The following is a 21,783-nucleotide window of genomic DNA, read 5'->3' as shown; positions in this document are numbered from 1 at the left end:
TAATTATTGCATGATTGTCTGACATTGTTGCCGGGGATGGTGTTCCTGTTGTGTGGGCTGTGCTGATTCCTGTAACCTGCATGTTTCAAGCTATATGGCTTATTGGCATCATGTGTAAGTGTGGTTTTTGTCGGGCGTGACCTCACGTTAGGATATGGGGGTACTGCCAGTTCATTATGCTTGTTGTAATGCATTCGACTACTATGAGTAGGTGCATGTTGTGTATTGAGAGATCTGGAGTACTTATGGGTGTTTAGAGAGAATTTAGTATTATTTCGCATTACAGTGTTTGGGCGGTTATAGCTATTAGAGCGATTGATGTGAGGCTTGGGTTTTGGCTTTTCATTGGAGACACAAGAAGAGTGCTTTGAAACTGTAGATGCATAGGTGGGTGGGCATTTTGATGTAGTTGAGTGTTTGGGTTTAGGGTGAATGGTTACAGCTGCCTGGTGTTTAGTCTTGTTCTTAGGACTAGTAGCAGTATGCGGCGTGCCTCCGTTTTTGGGAGGGGTGGGGTATGGTGTTTTAGGGATAGCGCTATGGCCAACGTTGTAACTGCAGCTACCATGTAGGCTGGGTTGATTGTTTTGCACTTCATTGGAGTTTCGACGTTGGATGGCAGTCTTGTCATGGGTGATTCTAACTTTCTTAAAGGTTGGAACGCGCCTCAGTAAAGACTGACTTTTAAGGAGGTGATTGGCTTCTATGATACTACCAAACTGAAATAGAATGGGACAAGAGGCTTTAGTCTGTGTTTTACGTAATCTTCTTGCTACACACCAAGATTGCGACAGTCCACATTCTTGTAGTAGAGTATTTTTAGCAAGCTTTAGATTCGTACTATCAGGTATATTATACGCAATGACATTGTGCATACACTGAAGTCTTTTCAGCACTTCAGCTGATATGTGGTCAATTATTTTTTCAGTGTTTTTTATAATTTCGAGATCAGGATTTTCCGGAACACTGATTAGGTATTTATACGGTAATAGGTCTTGAATAGTTTGGGTGAGGCTAGATTTTATTTGACTGCTTTTAGAACTATCACTGGTGAGATTATTAGAGTTTATATCAACATTATTATGGCCTATTTGGTTGCATAGACATTTGTTGCAAGTGTCTACCGGGTGGTCATCTTGTGCGTACTTAGTTGGGGGATAAGGTATATGTTTGGGTGAGTAGTCAAGATCTACATTATTAGGCTGGCTACTGTAGGTGGGCTTATGTGCACTCTGTTGGCCATTACACAGGATGACCGATTGTGGATTTATTGTGTGTATGGGGTCAACCGCACTGTCTAAATACCGCTCACAACGTGTGATATGTGGGCTGTCAAATGATGTCGGGGTAGGTGATTACTCTTATTTATATCTACAAGCGAGATGCAAGGTAGTGACAGGTCATGTCCAAGTACATGGTGCACGTCTAGTGTGGCTGTAGGAAGATCAGAGTATGATGCAGACTGATCAGTGTGTTTAGAAAGCTTCACATTATCCGCGTGAGTGGTGGATTTAGATCTTTTGCACGTGCTATGAGCATCAGGAGAGATTATGTGTTTTTTAGATGACCTGGACATTATTAGAAGTAATGTAAATATAAATTTTGTATTGGGTGAGCAGCGACTGTTGTATCTTTACTTACTAGATGTGTAAAGTTTTATGGTAGAGTCAGATCAATATTTGCTAATAGCTAATATATTAACGTTAGTGAAAGAGGAAAGGTGGACAGCGTGTGAAATAGTGAGCTTAATGTACTACGTTGAATCACAGGATGGGGTGTCAAATTAATAGAGCCCTATCAGAAATGAAGTATTTTTCACTAATAAATGTTGTTAAATTAGAAGGAAACACTAATAATAATAAAAAGTATAACCACGTGAAAAAAAGTTACAACCTTCAAAAGAAGCGCCGACCTATATTTATTATGTTTATTATTATTGTTACTATTATTGTTCTTATCATTATCTCTAAATTATTCGTTTATCTCAAAAGTCTATATCCATTACACTATTATGATCATGGTTGAACCCTTTTCACTATGTGTACATTTCTTTTCTCTCTTTTTTTCCTTCTAAATAAATATTATTCTCAAGATTACGAAGTTTTGGATTAAAACAATAACTTGTATTACGCTGAATTCAACTTTTCAGACTCGTTTTATCTTCACTATGTAAATACACCTCATACAAATTGATTATCTTTTGCACTTATTTGAGACTTTCATAGCATCACCCCAAACTATGACTGCACACACAAACACTTATTTTAACGTCATATCTTACCTCAATAATAAGTTATTTACTTATCAATTTATTCTGTTTTATTTTAGTTTTATTACTCGTTTTTGCTATACATACATACTTGTTTATTCTTGTTCTGCGTTAAGATATTAACGTATTCCACGACTCCTTTATTTCTATTTCCTTAGTTTCTTCCTTTCCTCCTTCAAAATCAATTCAAAATTCTTGCCAACTACGCAGAACCTGATTTATTGTTACTATTCTATTATTAATATTTTATTTTTCCTTCCTTTCTCAAACATGGCAAATGTAATGCTAACATTATTGAAAATTGTGTATTATTGCATTTTTGAAGAAACCCGAAATGGTTTCTTCACAGCACTTATGTACCCATAAGATGTTTGTGAATAATAATAATAATATACCTATATACATTTTTATTTTATATTGTAGTGCCTCAGTCAGTTGGAGTCACAACTTCAGCTGCTGTACGAACTAAAGGAGCTGTAGCTATTTGCTTTATACTTTTTGGTACATCGATTCTATTTCTTTCATCTCATTTTAAAGGTAAATCACCAAATATTTAAAAGGAATTAAAAAGGACTGCTTGTGAAATTTCAGTAACTTTATGTGCATATATCTAGTTAACGCAGTAAATATACTTCATTCCCCAGGAACAAGTTACGACAATTTTTCTATATAGTATGTTGGGAATTGTTATGTCCGCGGCAGAAAATCGTGTTTGACATCGGTATCATTTACATTATTTGACAAGTCATATAACAACGCGTATATGAGACAATATAAAGAGCGAAAGTTATTTTAAATCACTGTTCCTAGTTGAACAAAACATTATGCACAAAAACCACGGTTGAGATGCTGACAACATTATTAACATGTTGGACGATGAATCCATTGAATACGAGTTCTTTATACTTGCGTTGGCTTTTGGTCTAAGTGACTAAATTATCACTTAGCTTACTAGCTCTGGGATGATAATTAATAAGCCATTCATGATAATCCGAGATAAAAACATGAGTGACACATGTAACTTATTGATGAGAACGCATCGGCTCACTAATTCTTGTCTGTGCAACTGCAACATAGTCTATAATTTAAAGTCAGGTAATCCACCATTTTACACATTTCTGATGAGTAGAAAAATGATTTGTCATCATTATATTATCCGTCTCTGTTGACTGAAAATGATTAGCAGATACCCAATAAAAAATTATCGGGTATTAAAACGGAAAGTAATTTATGCTTTGTGGTTAAGGTTACTACTACTCTGCCATTCGTCTTGATATTTTTATTTCGCTGTGCTTATGTGGTGTGGCAACATGAACGGGTGAACCTTTGTTCCAGCTTTTACATTCTGTATGTTAGACTCCATATTGTCGACTACGTTTCCATAATTTTCTCAGGTCCAAACTGTCAAACGCCTGATAAACAATGAATTTGATGGTTATTGACGACTTTCACTGAACTGATTGTTCAAGGATGATCCGTTATATTGCAATTTGGTCTATGCACGACCGATCCAGCCTGTTGATCTCGAAGTCGGGCGTCTACTGCATCTTTCACCCGTTTCAGCAGCACTCTGTTGAAAACTTTTCCTGGTACAGACAACAAACTAATTCCACCAAATTTCTCACATTTGCTCAGATCCCCTTTCTTTGTTATCTTGATGAGGTATCCCTCTTTCCAGACCGTTGATAATTGTCCCTCCTCCTAATTCTTCTTGAATAGAAAGTGAAGCATACTTGCTGTTACTCCTATATTTGTCATCAATGCTTCAGCTGGTGTATTGTCAGGTCCTGCTGCTTTTCCGTTCCTCAATTATCTGGTGGCCATCTTGAGTTCTTCGATGTTGGTGGAGTGACATCTTTTGGAGGGTCTGTGCGCGCTGCTTCGCTGTACAAAGGATTTAATGTAGCTGGCCTATTTAGCTGTTCCTCGAAGTATTCTACCCACCTGTTCCTCTGTTTTTGAATCTCCGCGATTGGCCTTACTTTTTTGTCCTTGACTGATCTCTCCAGTTTACTGCATCCTCCTTCTTGTTTCTTCGTTAAATCATATACTTATTTCTTATTTCCTTCTATTGCAGCTGTTTCGGCCGTCGTTGCTAGTTCTTCCACGTATTTCTGCTTGCTGGCTCTAACGCTCTTCTTCACTTGCTTGTTTGCTTATGCTTTCTCTGCCTGTGCATTGACATTCGTTGCTCGTGTTCGATTGTTGTTAATTGCTGACTTCTTGTTCTTCCTTTCTTCAATGATGTCTGGGGTTCACATAGAGATCCATTCCTTATGATGATGCTTCTAGCAATTCAGAACCTCCTAACACGTTGAGCTTAATGCTTCTTTGATCCCTTTCCAGTTGCTCTCCATCTTAGTTTCTTATTCTTTCAGTTGATCCTGTAAAGCTTAGAAGCTGTTGTTGAAAGTTGTTTTGAATTCCATGAGTTTGTTAGTATCTCGAAGGAAGACTGTATTGAACCTTTGTAATGCTATTCCCCCAGTTGTCCAGTGTTACTTTAGCTTCAGTTTCATTTGGCCACAACCAGCCAGTGGTGATCTGAGGCTATGTCAGCTCCTTTCCTGATTCTCACATATTCCACTGTCCTTCGGAATTTTTCGTTAATACCAATATGATCTATCTGGTTCTCTGTGGTGTGGTCCAGTGAGATCCAAAAAGCTTAGCGTATGCGTCGTGTGGGAATATTGTGTCGCCTGTGTCGCTGTTGAATGCACATGGGCTTGCAAATCTCTCCTCATTTTCATTTCTCTCTTCCAGTCCAAGTCATCTCATGGTATTGAAGATACGACCTGTATTCTAGTTTGAAAACTATTAACTAGTAACACCTATATTCGAATCCTCACCCTGCTTGATTAAAATCAGAAGTCAGTTGCGAAGAGGTTGGAAAGATATATTTGATGCGTTATTAATATATCGAGAAGCGTTTGCTCTAATCTGGCTAGTGAACGTAGGAGCTGTTTCCCACGCTGAATCGTAACGTGATCTGGTACAGATGCATGACCAAACGACTTCAGCTAAACAAGTCCACTTAAATCAATGTGGTCAGCATCCAATGTCGAACACTTAAAGAGCTACTGATTTTAGGGAATTATTTACAGCTACAATATCTTCTCAATCAGTGTTATCCATGCCGACTTTAGCGTTTAGATCTCCTATCAGGATGGTGATGTCTTTTAGCTATGATTGATTGCCGCCTCGAGTAGAACTGATCTTCATGGTCGTCGTTGCTATCATTGGTGGGTGCATAACATTGGATAACATTCATTGTGATCCCCCCTTCTTTGTTTTGAATGATGCTTTGATGATTCTGGATACATGGGATTCCCATCCTACAAGTGCATTACGTGCTTCTCCCTGAGTATGTGGAGTATTTTCACCTTTGTGACCGGCGTACAGCGGCAACTCTCCCGTACCTAGCCTTTGCTGTCTAGCTTGGGTCGAATGGGTTTCGCTGATTCCGAGTACTGCCAATTTGTATCTCCTCATTTCCGTTGCCAATTAACTGGTCTTCCCGGTTTCCCACAATGTGCGGACGTTCCATGTACCTATAAAGTCTTTAGCTCTGGTAGTGAGAAGTAGCATCAGCGTCGTGACTTCCGAAGAATCTCGGATTTCATAATTAGGCGTCATAATTCTTGCTTCAACTCTTAGGGCAGAGTTTAAATGGTTTAAATTACTTTTTTCTGGTAAGCGTTTTTTTAGCGAGTTAGTTTTTATTCTACGGGACGGGATCGCTAACATCATGCCCAACCCTCCTCCTTTACCCAAGCCTGAGACCGACAGTACCTCTGAAAGAGCTACAGAGGGAGTTTGTTTTGTTTCGAGACTCAAGTGAAAACCTTCCACATCAACCGGCTTTGCTTTTTATCGATATAAACCTGGGGGTAACTACCTGTGACTAAGGTCAACTATAACTACTGAACAGTAAAGAATCCAATGTCTTGAAAACCGGTTGTCTTATCATGTGACAGAGTCCATTGAAGCTCAAGTTTTCAGTTGCTGTTGATTGCAGATTAGTTTTACAGTACATGTATGTGATAAGTTTTGTCATATTGCTTTTAACCTTCTTTGAAAATCTTTCCTTTGAATTTAACTTTATAAGACGTACTGCAAAACATGAAATTAGAACTCTTTAAATGAATCTGCCACCACTGAAATCGAGCACAGTGTGTTTCGTAAAATATTCGTAAATATTCAGGTTTTTTCAACATATGGATTAGAGTCTCTTGAAACAAAGGTTTAGAACTGAGTGTTAACATTGGCATATAGTTGATATTGATTATACATGGTCGAAAAACGCTTCATACATGAGCTATATAATGTATTTTTCAGTATAACTTCACTGTTAAGTGCCTAATAAAGATTTTATGGTTGGCGTGGCAAGTTTTGTTTTTAACAACCATTTCTGATTTTATTAAGTTTCAGTGTTAATAGCGCGCTATATGACGTTTTTAAAATGACTAGAAAGTATTGTGCTCGACTCTGCACTCTTCAGAAATGGGAAAAGTATTCGGGTTACGGATTTAGCCTACAGGCAACAAAGGGAAAAATCGGGCACTATATAAGCGAGGTCGATCCACAGTCTCCTGCATTTGCGGCTGGTCTTAGAGATGGTGATTACGTAGTAGAAGTAAATGGCGTTAATATCGGTGAGTTCAATCTCAACTTTCAGGTTTTTCTGTATTATGAGTTAAACTGAAGGTTCGATGCTTATTTTCTTACTGCAAAAAACGTTATTACGTCAGGTGAATTTGTAACTAATTTAATTAGGATCTTTGGATTCAGAGTTTTCGTGTGCTTCTGTAGTGTCACACTTATTTTCTTTTCGTCTGACCACAAACATGTAGTAACACTGTTCTTAATTATATTGGACTTGCTTTGGCTTTTCATCTCTCGGCAGATGTTTTAACTATCATAGCATTATATTCGAAACTCGAGCTTTCCGTACCTAATCAATCTTCGGCAATATTAATTTTTTCTGAAACGCATATTGAAATATCCACAAATGTTTTGGATTTTATAACTAAATCTGTTCTGTCGTACATCTCTATGTAAATAAGCGCTGAAATTTCTGGAAGAATTCAAACACATTTTATGATGTTGCGTGTGAAGCCAAAAAGAGTTTAGTCATGGATCTTGGACATAATACCAGTTTCAGTTTAGAAAGAACAGGAGGCTTGATGGCCTGTGTTAGTCCTGGCAATGATGGTCTCCCAGCTGATCCAACTGTCTTTTGAAGGAGTCGACGGATGGAACCTCAACCACGTGTTGAGGTAATGAATTCCACTCGTTGATTATTCGATGGGAAAGTCGGTAGTCAGCTGACAAGTAATTCGTTCTGGGCTTGTGAACTTTTTTGGAGTGTCCTCGTAGATTTTCTGTTTTGGAAGACAAGAAAAATGAGGGCATATCAGGTGCAAATTTGTCATTAAGCAATTTGAAAACTGTAATCAAGTCGCCTCTGATTCTTCTATATGACAGCGGGAATAGGTTTAGCTTGGTCAGTCTAGTACCATACGGGAGCTTCGCTATTCCGGGAATCAGCCTAGTTGCTGTTCTCTGAACCCTTTCCAAGAGTTCACTGTCTTTTTTTAGGCAAAGGCTAGCTGCTTGTATACAGTACTCAAGTTTAGGACGTACGAACACTGTATACAAAGTCAGAAACGTTTTAGCGTCGATATGCCTAAAAGCCCTGTGTATGGACCATAAAGTTCTAAAACCTTTGGCGGCTATTGCACGGCAGTGTGCAGTAGTCTTTAAGTCTTGACTAACGATGACGCCTAAGTCATTGTGTGCCTGGACAATAGGTAACTCAGTGTTATTCATCGTGTATGTATCTGTACCCTGGTGGCCAATATGCATCACAATACACTTGGAAGTGTTTATTGGCAATTGCCAGGTTTGGGACCATTCAGATAATCTCTCCAGGTCATTTTGCAGCTCTAAGCTATCGCCCTTGCTTTGTATTGCTCTCCATATCTTGACATCGTCAGCATAGAGTAAGACCGATGACGACAGTAGACGAGGGAGGTCATTTACGTACAGGAGGAATAACACTGGCTCCAAAACTGTACCCTGGGGGACTCCACTAAGCACAGTTTCCCAGCTAGACAACTTGGAGTTCACCCTTACTCTTTGTTGACGCCCAACTAGGAAGTCTTTTATCCACATCAATAGATTGCCTCCAATCCCGACATTCCTTAGCTTGTATAACAGCCGGTTATGCGGAACTTTGTCGAAAGCTTTGCTGAAATCGATGTAGGCTACGTCTATAGGTAACTTTTGGTCCTTAAGAGCGCACCAGCTTTCACGAGCGACTAATAAGTTTGTGAGACAAGAGTAACCTGTTCTAAAACCATGCTGCTTTTCCGAGAGGATCCGGTTTTCATCGAGATACTTAGACAGCACCTTTCGAATAATCTTTTCTAAGATTTTAACAACCACACTAGTTAGGCTAATTGGTCGGTAATTCTCAGGCTTATGTTTTGTACCTGTTTTGAAGACTGGACTTACTATGGCGTTCTTCCAGTCTTTTGGTAGACGACCCTGGGTTACGAATTGATTAAAACATATACTTAAAGGGTTCGCAACAAAGTCAGCTAATTCCTTTAGTAACCTAGGTTGCAGTTCATCGGGTCCAGTGGATTTACCTATGTCAAGCTTAACTAGCAGATTAAAGACATCGAGTTCTTTAATGGTCACGCTGTCCAGTGTTTGTGTGGGGGGATTTTCATGGACTGGTGAGAAGGGTGTTTCTATGGTGTATACATTGCTAAAGTACTTAGAGAATACTTGAGCTTTGCCAAAGTCGTCCTCCACTAGTGATGAGGCAGTACTGTCTCCCCATAGTGAAGGAACATTTCTTCTTCTTTTTGCCCTTTGGTTTATATACGAATACAAGCGTTTAGGGCATTCTATGGATTCCTTAACGATTTTCTCTTCGTACAGCTTTCTGGACTTACGGAGGGTCTAGGCACAGGTATTCCGAGGCTTTTGATACTGAGATTTTGCCTCGTCAGTCCCCAGTAACCTAAATCTATCCCACATTTTCCTTCTTTTACTGAGAAGGATGCGAACCTCCCTACTGAACCACGGTGGGGAGTTTCTCGGCCCCCTGGGTGTAGTCCAAGTGATGCGGGGGACGGTAACTTTTAAGTATAAATTCAGGCAAACGTCCCAAGCCGTTTCGATCGATGACTCTGGGTCTATTTTCCAATCTACTGATGATGCTGATTTCATGATGTCTGGTATGTTTGCTTTCCAGTCGTTAGGTCTGGATTGAGCTGAGGCGTGCTCGTGACCGACAGTTATATGGAAGTCAAAGCTTAAAACTGCATGATCACTTTTGCCTAGGGGTGGCATGTAATCCAGGTTTGCAACGTCATCCTCATAATGAGTCAATATAAGATCTAGTAAGGATGATGCAGAACCCGGGTCGTACCTAGTTGCTTCCTTCACGTGTTGCACTAGGGCACATGTGATTACCGCATCAACTAGTTCCTGTTCGAAGGAATTTGCTGATGATTCAGTCCGCAGATTTCCCCAGTCCACCATGGGTGCATTAAAGTCCCCTAGGATTAGACATCGATCACTTCGTGATAAAGTGTTGAGACTGCTTAGCAGGACCTCGTTTGCCTCACAGCTTGGACTGCGATAGATCAAACTAAGCAGCAACTCTTGTCCCCTGAATTTCAGGCGGCAGCTAACTAATTCATACGTCCCACTCTCACGGGATACACTGTCGATAATGGTGAATGGAATAGCATTCCTAATGAATAGAGCTACTCCCCCTCCTTTACGTGTTTGTATTCTATCGGCCTTTGCTAATGTAAAACCCTCGAAATCAAGTTCCCTACTATCTATAGACGGCGTCAGCCATGTTTCTGTGACTGCGATTATGTCTGGCCTAGTTGAGTCAATCTGTACACCTAGTTCCGGTAACTTATTGAGTAAGCTCCGGGCATTGGTATAACAGATCCGAAGCTTATTTAGGTGGCCTCGTGCTTCACCCAGAGTGGCTTCAGCATCATCCTCTGCCGAAGCCTCACAACCCGAAAATTTACAATTTTCAGGTCTTTTTCGCCAGCGTCTAATCTGAGCTGTAGTTCTTTTTCGGCTTCCCGTCTTTTTACACGGTCCGCCAACAGTAAGTCCTTACGGAGAAAAACTCCTGAACCCTTTAAATTGTGTCCATTTTCTAAGATTAAGTCGCTTTCGTTTGGGGATTTGAAAACGCTTTTGAGCAGTCTAGACTGATTAGGCTTCAGATGCGCCAGGTTCCCTAGTCTATACACCTTTAGCAAGGTGACTCCGGAGATGTTTTGGGGCATAACTTGGTTGAATAGTTGTTTTATCAACACAATGTCGTGCTCAAAAAGAGCTTTCGGTTCTGAGCTCTCACTCTCCTTGACTCTATGGAAAATGACTGATCTGTCGCTGTGATCAGACTTCGGCTTTTTTTCGACCTTTTTGGTAGGGGTAGGATTCCCTTTTACGTCATTTCGCCGTTTTTTCCTTACGACCCGTACCCAATCGTCGACGTTCTTTGGAGTAGTAACCACAGTCGCGTTAGGCATACTATGGGATTCCGGAAGGTTCAGGACGACTTGGGAGGTTGGGTCGTCTTTCGCGCTGGAAACCGATCGAGCCTTGCGATTTTGGGTTCCGGAAGTTTCCTTCTGGGTGCCATTTTTGATACGAGGGACAGAGGAGACTTTTTGTCGCGAGTTTCTGGTTGTGACAGACCTCTTTGGAGGCTGTCCTTCCTCCTTTGGACAGTGTGGGTCAGCATTTCTTGGACTCACTTGGGCCTGCCTTATGTCAATCTGCGTGTCGACAGATCGAGTTCTGACCAATGTGTCCCGACCGCGCTCGCCGAGACACTTTTTTGCGGCATTGACCATTAAGATGGCCTCGGTTAACAGGCTATTTGCATCCAAACAACACTGTTGACATAGCCATATGCATCCATTCTTACTGAACAGCTTAAAAGCCGCAGGCGTTAGATTAGTGCAAACTTCGTGATACCATCCTTTGCACTCGTCACACTGCATGCCGCTGTCAACGGGATATCGACAGCCTGAACGCTGGCAAATGCTTTTGTTGCACCAGTTAAATCTTAGGGAGTTACTTTATTTTCACCCATTCACACCGACAGTGTGACGTGGTGCCTTTGTTTCCTTTACTAGGCAACCCAAACAAGCTATATGAAATTCAATAATTATCGCATGAGATCTTATCATGTCAAGCAGTAAGATAATAAAGTAAAAATATCAGATTTTTTAGACAAAGTCTCGTTGTATATTGTTTATGGCTGAAGATTGTATTTAATTTTCAACATCTCTAGCGTTCCCATAGATTGAGTTGAAAGCTTAAAAACCATGTTCACGTTTGTCAACAGAAGGCTCAAATAATTCAATAGCTTTAAAACCTCCTTGTAAGTTTTGATTGAGTTGAGGCCCGTGTGTAAGTTAAACAAAGTGTGTGTCCAAAAAAGTGGTGAGCTGCCATGATCAAGGAGAATGTGATAGATACGTGCTCATGTCTATTAGTAAGATTTCATATTGAAAATTGTCGGAGAGCAAAACCGTAGTAGAGACAAGCAAATGATTAATCTAGTCTTAAATAAAGCGATGTAATAAATCAATGAGTCATAACGACAAACACGCCGGTTTTCCTGTAGATAGTCCTTTATTTTCCTTTATTTAGGTACAAAATTAGAGAAACGTTTACATCAAATTTTTGTTTTTTATCGAAGCTAGGCTCACAGGTAATCTTTGGCTAAAAAACAGGGGTGAACGGTAATGAGTTGATTTAATCATAGGTCAAGTCTTACAAGCTCAATAAGCAAGATAGCAATAACAGTTGGGAATATGCATGTAATTTTGTCTGACTAGCTCCGACAGCTGATAAATAACCAACTCGGAAGAGTGACTTTAATTTGATAATTGATGAGTTTCTAATTTTGTAACGTCAATGGGACTCTTTTCTGTATATCGTAGAGTGTAAGTACCTCAAAAAAGCATGTATTGGGTTATTTTCTACTGTAAAACGTGGTTTTGAGAGATAATGTGGATAAGTAACAAGTATAAAATTGAAGAGTTTCCTCTGCGTAAACGATTTGAATTGGCATTTAATGTGTCTATACAAAGTTGGGGCAATAGTTGATGAAGATGTTAATCTTAACTGATTAATGTGATTTAGATATTCACCAGCTGATTTCATGAGTCGATTAAAGCTAGACCACCATGGGAAATCAGGAAGCACTGAATGACCGTTTCGTCTTAGTATGGCACTCTCCGGCAGTGCGCATCCACGACCCTGCCCGCGGGATTTAAACATCGGATCTTAGGGCTTGCGCGCGAGCGCCTAACCTCTAGACCATTGAGCCGGCACCCAATGGTGTTAACGCCCAACTTCAACATGCGCTTATTCATGATCTGCTCCATGTAACGTGACGACTAGCACAAAAAGGGTTAGAAATAGTTTCAGTAAATGAAGTTGACGAGTGTTGATCTGTATCCATTAATTCTGTCATGCGGTCTAGGAGGTAACCATAATACATGACTTCAGATTCTGTAATATGCTTCAAGTTAGTTCGTATTGACTCCGACGCTCCCATCCTTTATGAGGTTTTTTATATTGGACGCATTACTATCACTAACTTTATATTTATCCATTTCATTCATTTTGAGATTTTTATTCCATTCAATCTCTCAGTGCTGCTAAAACTAGTGCTTTTACATTTCCTTTTTACGACTCATTTATTTTATCTTGCTAAAAACATGTAGAATTCGGCAGCTTAAATGAAAACCGTTTTTACAATAAAAATATGCATTTAATTACTATTTTCTACTGTTCAGAAGGTCACCGATTTACCCAACTTTTAAGACCAACTTTTGAAACATAATGATGCAAAAGTTTTGTTTTTCTGATAAATTTTATTCATGCTTATTATAGTAAGGTTCTAATTTCAAGTTATTCAGCTCATTCTTTCGGTAATCAATGATTGGTTTTTGAACTTAATGATAACAATATTAAATCTTGTGAAAAAATAGCATAAGATTTCTGCAAAACACTATTACTTCCAACCGTAACAACTGAAATACCGCTCAAATACTCATTAGGACCTCTAAAACGTATAGTAATAACCATTTCCTTTGTCATTTAATTGCTTTAGCAGTTACACTGCCTTAGATTGATGAAAATTAAATGTATCACTGAATAGGCTTTTAATGTCATCTTTGACCAACAGCGAGTTTTATTCAATAAAATTTGTGGAACGTCTGCTAAAATCTATTACAACGCCATACCTTATTTTGAAAGCTTACCCATCTTAGAAAACTGATTATGTGTTTGCTTTTCTGTACATGTTTTAACTGTTATCGTAAAACAACTCGAGGTCAGACGATTTATTGTCTCTAGCTTTGTTGAGCTTATTTAAATGGTTCTAAAGTCTATCAGTCTTACGCAACATAGAATTTGTCACATATGTGCATTAATTCATGTTACCGCACCACATTAGCAAGCGAGATATCAGTGCAGTATAAGTAGTATCAGTAATAATTGTGAGGGATTGAAGAGGAAGAATGTATTGGTAGAATCTCAGTGAATGAATTTGAAGTGAAGAAAAAGACGGCACTTATCTGCTCTCAGCCCAGACGTTTGAAACTATGGGCGGTACAATTTAGAGAACAGTTTAGCTGACCTTCAGCAACTCTAAAGTTACCCACCATTCCCAAGCAGTTTGAATGGAACATTGAAATAGCCCTCGGCCGACTCTAATTGAAATTCAGAAAGCTATAGTTAAAGTGAAACAAGGAAGAGCAGCTGGTCCAGATGGATTGGCTCCAGAGGTCTTTAAATATGGTGGTCCAATTTTAGCCGCTAGGTTGACTAATATTCTGACTAGAATCTGGGAGTTGGACGTAATCCCATCCGACTGGTCACAATCACCGATTGTTCCAATATATAAGAAGGGGTCCAAATCATCCTGTGATAACCATAGAGGGATCAGTCTGACTAACATAGCATCTAAAATACTGGCCTCGATAATTATCGGGCGCCTAACTAAGACTCATGAACTACGAACACGAGAAAATCAGGCTGGCTTCAGACCTGGTCGTGGCTGCATCTACCACATATTCACTATTCTTCAGATTTTAGAACACAGACATGTTTATCGGCGTCCGACAATGATAGTTTTTCTCGACTTGACTCTGTAGACCGAGAGGTTCTGTGGCAGTGTCTGTCATTGAAAGGTGTACCTCAGAAGTACATAAACCGTGTGAAGGCTCTTTACTCGAACACTACCAGTCGAGTCAGAGCTTATGGCGAACTGCCATCTGATTTAACAACCTCAAGTGCTGTCCGACATGGCTGTCCACTATCCCCATTTTTGTTTAAATTCATCATAGATCTACTGCTGGGAATAACGCTCTCATCAAATGAATGTTCAGGTATTGATCTCCTACTAGCAGATCCACTTATAGACTTAGAATACGCGGATGATATAGTCCTGTTTGGTGAAGACGTTGACAAAATACTGACTCTTCTGTTAGAACTGAGCAACAATGCCAGGAGGTTTGGAGTGCGTTTTTCCTCCTCTAAATGCAAATTGTTACTTCAGAACTGGCCTGTGTCAACACTTGAACTAAGGATATGATCAGTTCCTAATGGGTTGGTATCTGACGAGATCTCAGCACGAATTCAGAAAGCTCGTTTGGTTTCTGCCGACTTACGTCACCTATGACGAAGACGAGATATCTGTCTATCAATTAAGGGACGAGTATACTGAGCAGCAAATCGCTCTGTTCTACTTGCCAGCTGCGAAACGTGGCCATTAAGAGTAGATACTCGTGCGTTACTAGTATTTGATCACAGATGCCTTAGAAATATTGTTCGCATCTGCTGGGATAACCGGATAAGTAATAGTGAAACTAGACGCAGGATATTCGGGAATGGGCCACGTATTACGTATGCCTGAATACCGATAACCACGACGCGCAACGCTGACTAGTATTGGGGATGGTTGGAAGAGAGTTAGGGGCGGCCAAACCAAAACATGGCATTAGTCATTGAAGTCACTAACCTCTGGTCTGAGCCATGTTGGTAGACGCAGACAACTTGGTTGGGGTCCGCGTGACTATCGTAACTAACGGTTGGAGACTCTGTGTGAACTGGCTCAGAATCGGTCACAATGGCGTGGGTGTAAACACTCTCTGTCTGTCTTTTAACTATGAGATTAAAATTGCTTCACATCTGTCTTTCTTCCTGTACTATATCCTTATATATAATCTTTCTTTTATATATTACCACCATTAAATTAACTACTTCTATGAATTCGGTGTTCATCTTGTTGTGCTAATGAGGTGTGGCAACTTGGACTGATCCATATATGTGCCTGGTCCTACGTTGTAGCTGACTGACTGAATATGAAAGCAAAAGCAAATCAAACAGTTAGCAGTGGTGGGCAACGAAAGCAAAAGAGATGAAAAAAGCAGCGGCTATATGCAACACCAGACAACTGTTCAGACTAATGAAAGAAACCGGAATTAAGAAGTCAACTGTAAGCGAGACAATCTGGGAAAAAGACGACACTCTTATCTGCTCTAAGCCCGGACGTTTAGAACGATGGGCAAGACACTTTAGTGAACGGTTTAGCTGGCTTTCGCTACTCTACACTTACACACCATTCCCAGACAGTCTGAATGGAAAATTGAAGTAGGTTCCCTTATTCTAGTTGAAGTTCAGAAAGCTATAGCTATTGTGAAATGAAGCAGAGTAGCTGATCCAGATGACTTGGCTCCAGAGGTCTTTAAAAATAGTGGTCAAATTTTAGCGATTATGTTGACTAATATTTTAGCTAAAATCTGGGAATTAAAGGGTGTATCTCAGAAGTACATAAACCTTGTGAAGGCTATTTACCCGAACACTACCAGTCGAATGAGAGTTTATGGCGAACTGTCATCTGATTTTACAACCTCAAGTGGTGTCCGATAAGACTGTCCACTATCTCCATTTTTGTTTACATTCGTCATAGACCTACTGCTGGAAATAGCGCTCTCATCAAACGAATTTTCGGGGATTGATCTCCTACCAGGAGGTTCACTTATCGACTTAGAATGTGCAGATGACATAGTCGTGTTTCGTGAAGACGCTGATAAACTGCAGTCTTTTGGTAGCACTGAGTAACAATGCCAGGATGTTTGGAATGCGTTTCTCCCCATCTAAATGTAAACTGTTACTCCAGGACTGACCTGTGTCAACACTTGAACTAAGGATATGGAGTGAAGCAGTCGAACGAGTCGACAACTTCACTTATCTTGGAAGTCTGGTCAGTTCCTAATGGGTTGGTATCTGACGAGATCTCAGCACGAATTCAGAAAGCTCGTTTGGTTTCTGCCAACTTACGTCACCTATGACGAAGGCGAGATATCTGTCTATCAATTAAGGGACGAGTATACTGAGCAGCAGTTCGCTCTGTTCTACTTGCCAGCTGCGAAACGTGGCCATTAAGAGTAGATACTCGTGCGTTACTAGTATTTGATCACAGATGCCTTAGAAATATTGCTCGCATCTGCTGGGATAACCGGGTAAGTAATGGTGAGGTTAGACGCATGGTATTAGGGAATGATGGTAAATCAGTTGATGAGATTGTGAATCCTCATCAACTGAGATGGTTGGGCCGCGTGTTACGTATGCCTGAACACCGATTACCACGACGCGCAACATGTTGCTTACACTTTTTTTCTAAATAATACCACAAATATATAGTAGAATAAAATATTCCAGTGAGGTATGTACTCACGTGTTAGTGAATAAGCTGATTGACAACGTGTATGCTATGAATAAATAACTACATTTTTGTATTAGATCATTTACTTGGTCATCATATTAGTCAATAGTTTATTGGCTTTTCGAAGACAGATTTCTTACTTGCATGACAAGCCCTATGTAGTTAATAAAATATTGAGTTAAAATCTTGTTGTAAACTTTTACATGAAGATGAACATCAAAACTTTAATCAAGTGCAGCCATCAGGCTATTGCCATTTATAATTTATCTCAAAAAATAAGTAGCTCAATGCTGAGTGCCCTAACTTCTATCTGGTTTACTATGTTTCATAAAATGAAGTATTCCTGTTACATACTTTCTCCAATTAACAAAGTAATCATTATGGAGTCACTACCTGAAATAAGCGAACTTTTCAATCCTCTTTGATTTTTTAAATGATTCCCCAGTTCATGATCTAAATTATCTGCAAAATTATTCTTATTTCATAAATAGATTCTTTTTGAAAACCTTGGTTATTTATAACTTATCTGTACATACACCATGTTTTGCATAGCAACTTATAGTTGTTTGAAATTCAAATAAAAAATATTTAAGTAATTAAGAACTAGTATAGACTTTATACATTAAATACTTCACTTTCTCTATATATCACACTTGGTTTTATTATTCTTTTTTTATTGGAAATCAATAACATGTTCACTATTATCAATCTCACTCATCCTATACTTAGCAGCTATTTATTCTTTTTTTGGTTATTGGATAAAATTAATTTACTTAGTATCCATATAATTCATTACATTGTTGTCAATAAATAATGAAAAGCAAATAAAAATAATTTCATCATAATATGCTCATGTGTGTAAAACAAAATTAAAAAAAGGGTATATACTTTGATTTGCATATTTTAGAAAAGTTTTATTGATGTAAGAAAAAGAAAAAAAACAATCAAAAAAGTAAAATAATCACATGATCATGTGCTTTATTTAATTAAACAATGTCTAAAATTCAGACAATTTAATATTATTAATATTATAAATATTTGTTTGCTATAGTAATAATAATAATAATAATAATAATAATCATAGTAATAATAATAAAGGGTTTCATTTCCTTTGATTTTTAAAGTAGTATTAATAATGACACGTATATCATTAGTATATTAGGTTGATTATATTTCATGTATAATGAATTTTTCTAATATTGAGAAGAAATACTCCCAATTATTATTTATACAATCTATAGTAAGATGAAAATAACTAATGAAATAGTAAATAAAGTTGTGAAATTGAAAAATGGTCATATTTATAGATGATTTCCCACTAAATTTTACTTATTTAGTGTTGAACTGTTCTAATGTCATTTAAACTGATAAGAAATATATATATGTATCAATATGTTTAGGTAGTTTTAAACGTGAATTTCTGGCTTTTCTCCAATATGTATAAATTACTTTTGAAGTTATCTGAATTACAGTAATAATAATAATAATAATGGGAGGAACAGTGGTAGTGTGATGTGGGTTACTTATATCCACATAAGTAGTATATGGTGATGATCAGGTTTAGAATATATTTTGGCAGAAGATCGATAAGGAAAGAACAAGAATGAAGTGCAATCGGTATGAAAATGCATAAACGATGAAATCTGAGAAGACGGATTGATATTTGCAGTAGGAACACTTAAGATTGAGACAATGGATTGTTATTTTGCAAATTAACTGTTTACTGTATGGTCATCAGATTTTAGTGAGATAGTCTGTAATTTGTGCTTAAGTATATTCGATTGTCCGCGCTCGAGTTCTCATTTACTACAATAGTAGTACTAGTGTCGTGTATACTACTTATGTTGACAGAAATACGTAGTATGTAACACCAATACGTGGAAAACCTAGCAGCAGAAGGCTAAGATCAAGTTGAAGAGAATAAGAGGAAAATAGGCGAGAATTGTGAACCGGAAGAAACATACCGAATGTGAAAGACAACAGATGGATAATGTACAAAATAACGTATTTAATATATGGTTTCCATAATTTACTAAGACACTGTAATATTGCACATGAGTACTTGTTCACTGTAATAATCGTGTGGACCTATTCGTTTTGTATTTACTTTTAAATTTTGGATTTATTGTCATTCCAAGCTTTTCATCATTCTTGGTTCTTTCAATTCTCAATTCCTTCATATTTCCCTTTCTGTTTTCTTCAGTTCAATCTTCTCAAGCTTTTGTTGACAGGCATTCCACTTCTGATCGATGTTACATACTACTTATGTCGTCAGACATAATTAGCATACACCACACTATAACCGATTTCAAGTCATTTCACCATAGAATAAGATTATCCCGCACGCTTAAACATATAATTATGCACTCTCTGGTGTGGCTCAGTCAAACAGCCATTAACACCACAGACCGACCTCATGTTTCCTTTTTTCGATCCTAAGTTTTCTGGTAACCTGCTCCTACGATAGATAGCATCGTGTGTTAAAATAGGTGATGGCTAGTCATCCAGAACGGTTCTCAACCACCTCAGTAGATGACAGTTTAGAGTTTCGCCAATTGTTTTATTGTTTTTACACAGTGATCTACATCTCAGCATATCATTTACTTAGTCAGTGGTCCAACCATGAGTTCCTCAAAGAAGTCTCTGACCAAATACTGATAACTGATGTATTTTGTTTGCTTTCAGAGATTATTTTTCACAGCTGTAAAAGATCTCAGATCAGAATGCTACACAATTTACTTTTTAATTGATAGGTAGATGGGGATCTTGTACAAGAAGTGGGTCAGATGTTCAAAAATGAAACAATCATTTTATCCGCATGATGATATTTTGCCGAGCATCAGGAGGAATAGTTCCGAAAAGTTACTAGGATTAAATACGGCGCAATAATATATGCAAGTATTTTCTCTTTCAGCTTGGTTTAAAACAAATGGGTTATTAGTCAACCCTGAACGGTGATCGTATTTAAATGGCTTTATAACCGACCCCCACAAATATCCAACTGTTAACTTTAGTCTTAGATACATAAAACACTTCAAAAGATTATTAGCGTCACTTGACTACAGTCTCACTTATAGTTCAGTTGAAATAAACATATCAAGTGGTTATTATTTGGATGCAAGATTTGCTATCAATCTCATTTTATTTTCTCATGTTTTACTAATATCCAGAAAATGTCATTTTAAAGTATTCGACAAAAACTTAACATTTTTTGATACTACCCGAAATATTATCTTAGTCATTTATCAGCTCCCGTGCATTATCTATTCTCCTTTATTGTTTCCTCTTATTTTCTTTTAAATTATAGAGAAAATAGAATGCTGTGTTACCTAAATCTCTGAATGGTATTAGTAGGGCTAAGAATGAACTCTTTCAATCGATTAATCACTACTGTAGTATATAAAAAATTAAAATCGATTGGTTATCACTGATTAATAGAAAATAATTTATTATGTTTACTCAACAACTTATTTCCTGTTTATCAACCTGTAGAGAACCTAAACATAGGCATATTTTATTTTATGAACACAAAATCAAATAATGTAACTAATCCAACAGACAGACAAGAATGATATAAAAACAAGACCTGCCCCAAACCTGGAAATAAGTAAACAGTTATTCCTATAAATACCTGAAATGAGGTCATATGTACCATATTTTTGAAAATTTAGGATACATGAATACTATTTTCTTTAAAATACTCCCAATTTGTGGGAATACGCTTTCCAAATCTGCGTTCCCTTTATTCAAAACGCTCTTGAAAGTCATCAGAAGTCGGGCCTCATGGCTGCCTTATTTAACATTTTGTCATTCATTTGTTTAGGTAGTCTCAGCTCAGTGTCTTATCTATAGAATCATGATTTTGTCCTTCACACTAGATCAGGTTTAAAATACTTTGGAATAGTTTGTTTGAAAACAGTTTTTCAAACTCAAACGTTTTACCAGTATCGTCTCCACAAGAAAATTTCCCAAAGCCAGGTCATAAGTTTATACTCAGACAGTAAGTCGACCCTGAAAAAACAAAGAAAATAGTACACATTCGATGTTTTGATTAACATTGGAGGTCATCAGTCGTTCATAAACAACAATCTCAGCAGCTCATTCCGCATATTTATTGAATTGACTATAAAGTTGTTAGAATAATGTCGTTTTTTGTTTTGAGCTTAACTAATTAAAATATAGCATAAAAAGCATTCACTGTAGTCATTTATACTACATGATGTTTATCATATCATTATCATTGTTTTGTTATCAGTCGTCTTCTTTATTGATCATTTACATTTTGTTGATACATTCTTTATAAATCAACACTGAATGAAAATATAGTGTCTGGTGCACGAGTATCTATGACAAAGAAATGGAAAGAAAACAAAAGCAAATTAACTATCTTTTCTTTTCAAATTTTTTTCAGTACCTAACCAACATCAAGAGGTAGTACAATGTATTTTGAAAAATCCATCAAAAGTCTCCCTTCTTGTACTGGATCCAGAATCAAGAGCTTATTTCGAAAATAATTCAATTAATGTCAATAAATTTATGGTAGATATTGAGAAAGTCGATTGTCCAGTAGTTAATCCATGTTAGTTTCGCTAATCAGTTAATTGTGTTCATTTCATTTCGTTATTTGATGTTGTATAAATAAATCTTTAGAAATGAAGTAAAGTCGTTGGTTAGTAAATGAACCAAATGAAAAAAATATTCATCGACAAGA

General features: G+C 37.8%; 1 protein-coding gene across 1 annotated transcript in view; it reads left to right on the top strand.

The window, feature by feature from the left end:
* Positions 1–6,710: 6,710 nt before the first annotated feature.
* Smp_082740 (putative pdz domain containing protein) overlaps positions 6,711–21,783 on the top strand; it is a 29,782-nt gene continuing 14,709 nt past the window's right edge. Inside the window, exons 1-2 of the mRNA XM_018795863.1 lie at positions 6,711–6,924; positions 21,484–21,651. Coding sequence (XP_018650133.1) covers positions 6,732–6,924; positions 21,484–21,651 — 361 coding nt within the window. The 5' untranslated portion in view covers positions 6,711–6,731. The remainder of the gene's footprint in view (positions 6,925–21,483; positions 21,652–21,783) is intronic.

Source organism: Schistosoma mansoni, chromosome 2 (genome assembly GCF_000237925.1).
Source record: "Schistosoma mansoni strain Puerto Rico chromosome 2, complete genome".
NCBI lineage: Eukaryota > Metazoa > Platyhelminthes > Trematoda > Strigeidida > Schistosomatidae > Schistosoma > Schistosoma mansoni.
The sequence above is the reverse complement of the archived record's forward strand: the minus strand, read 5'-3'. Positions and strand labels throughout refer to the sequence as shown.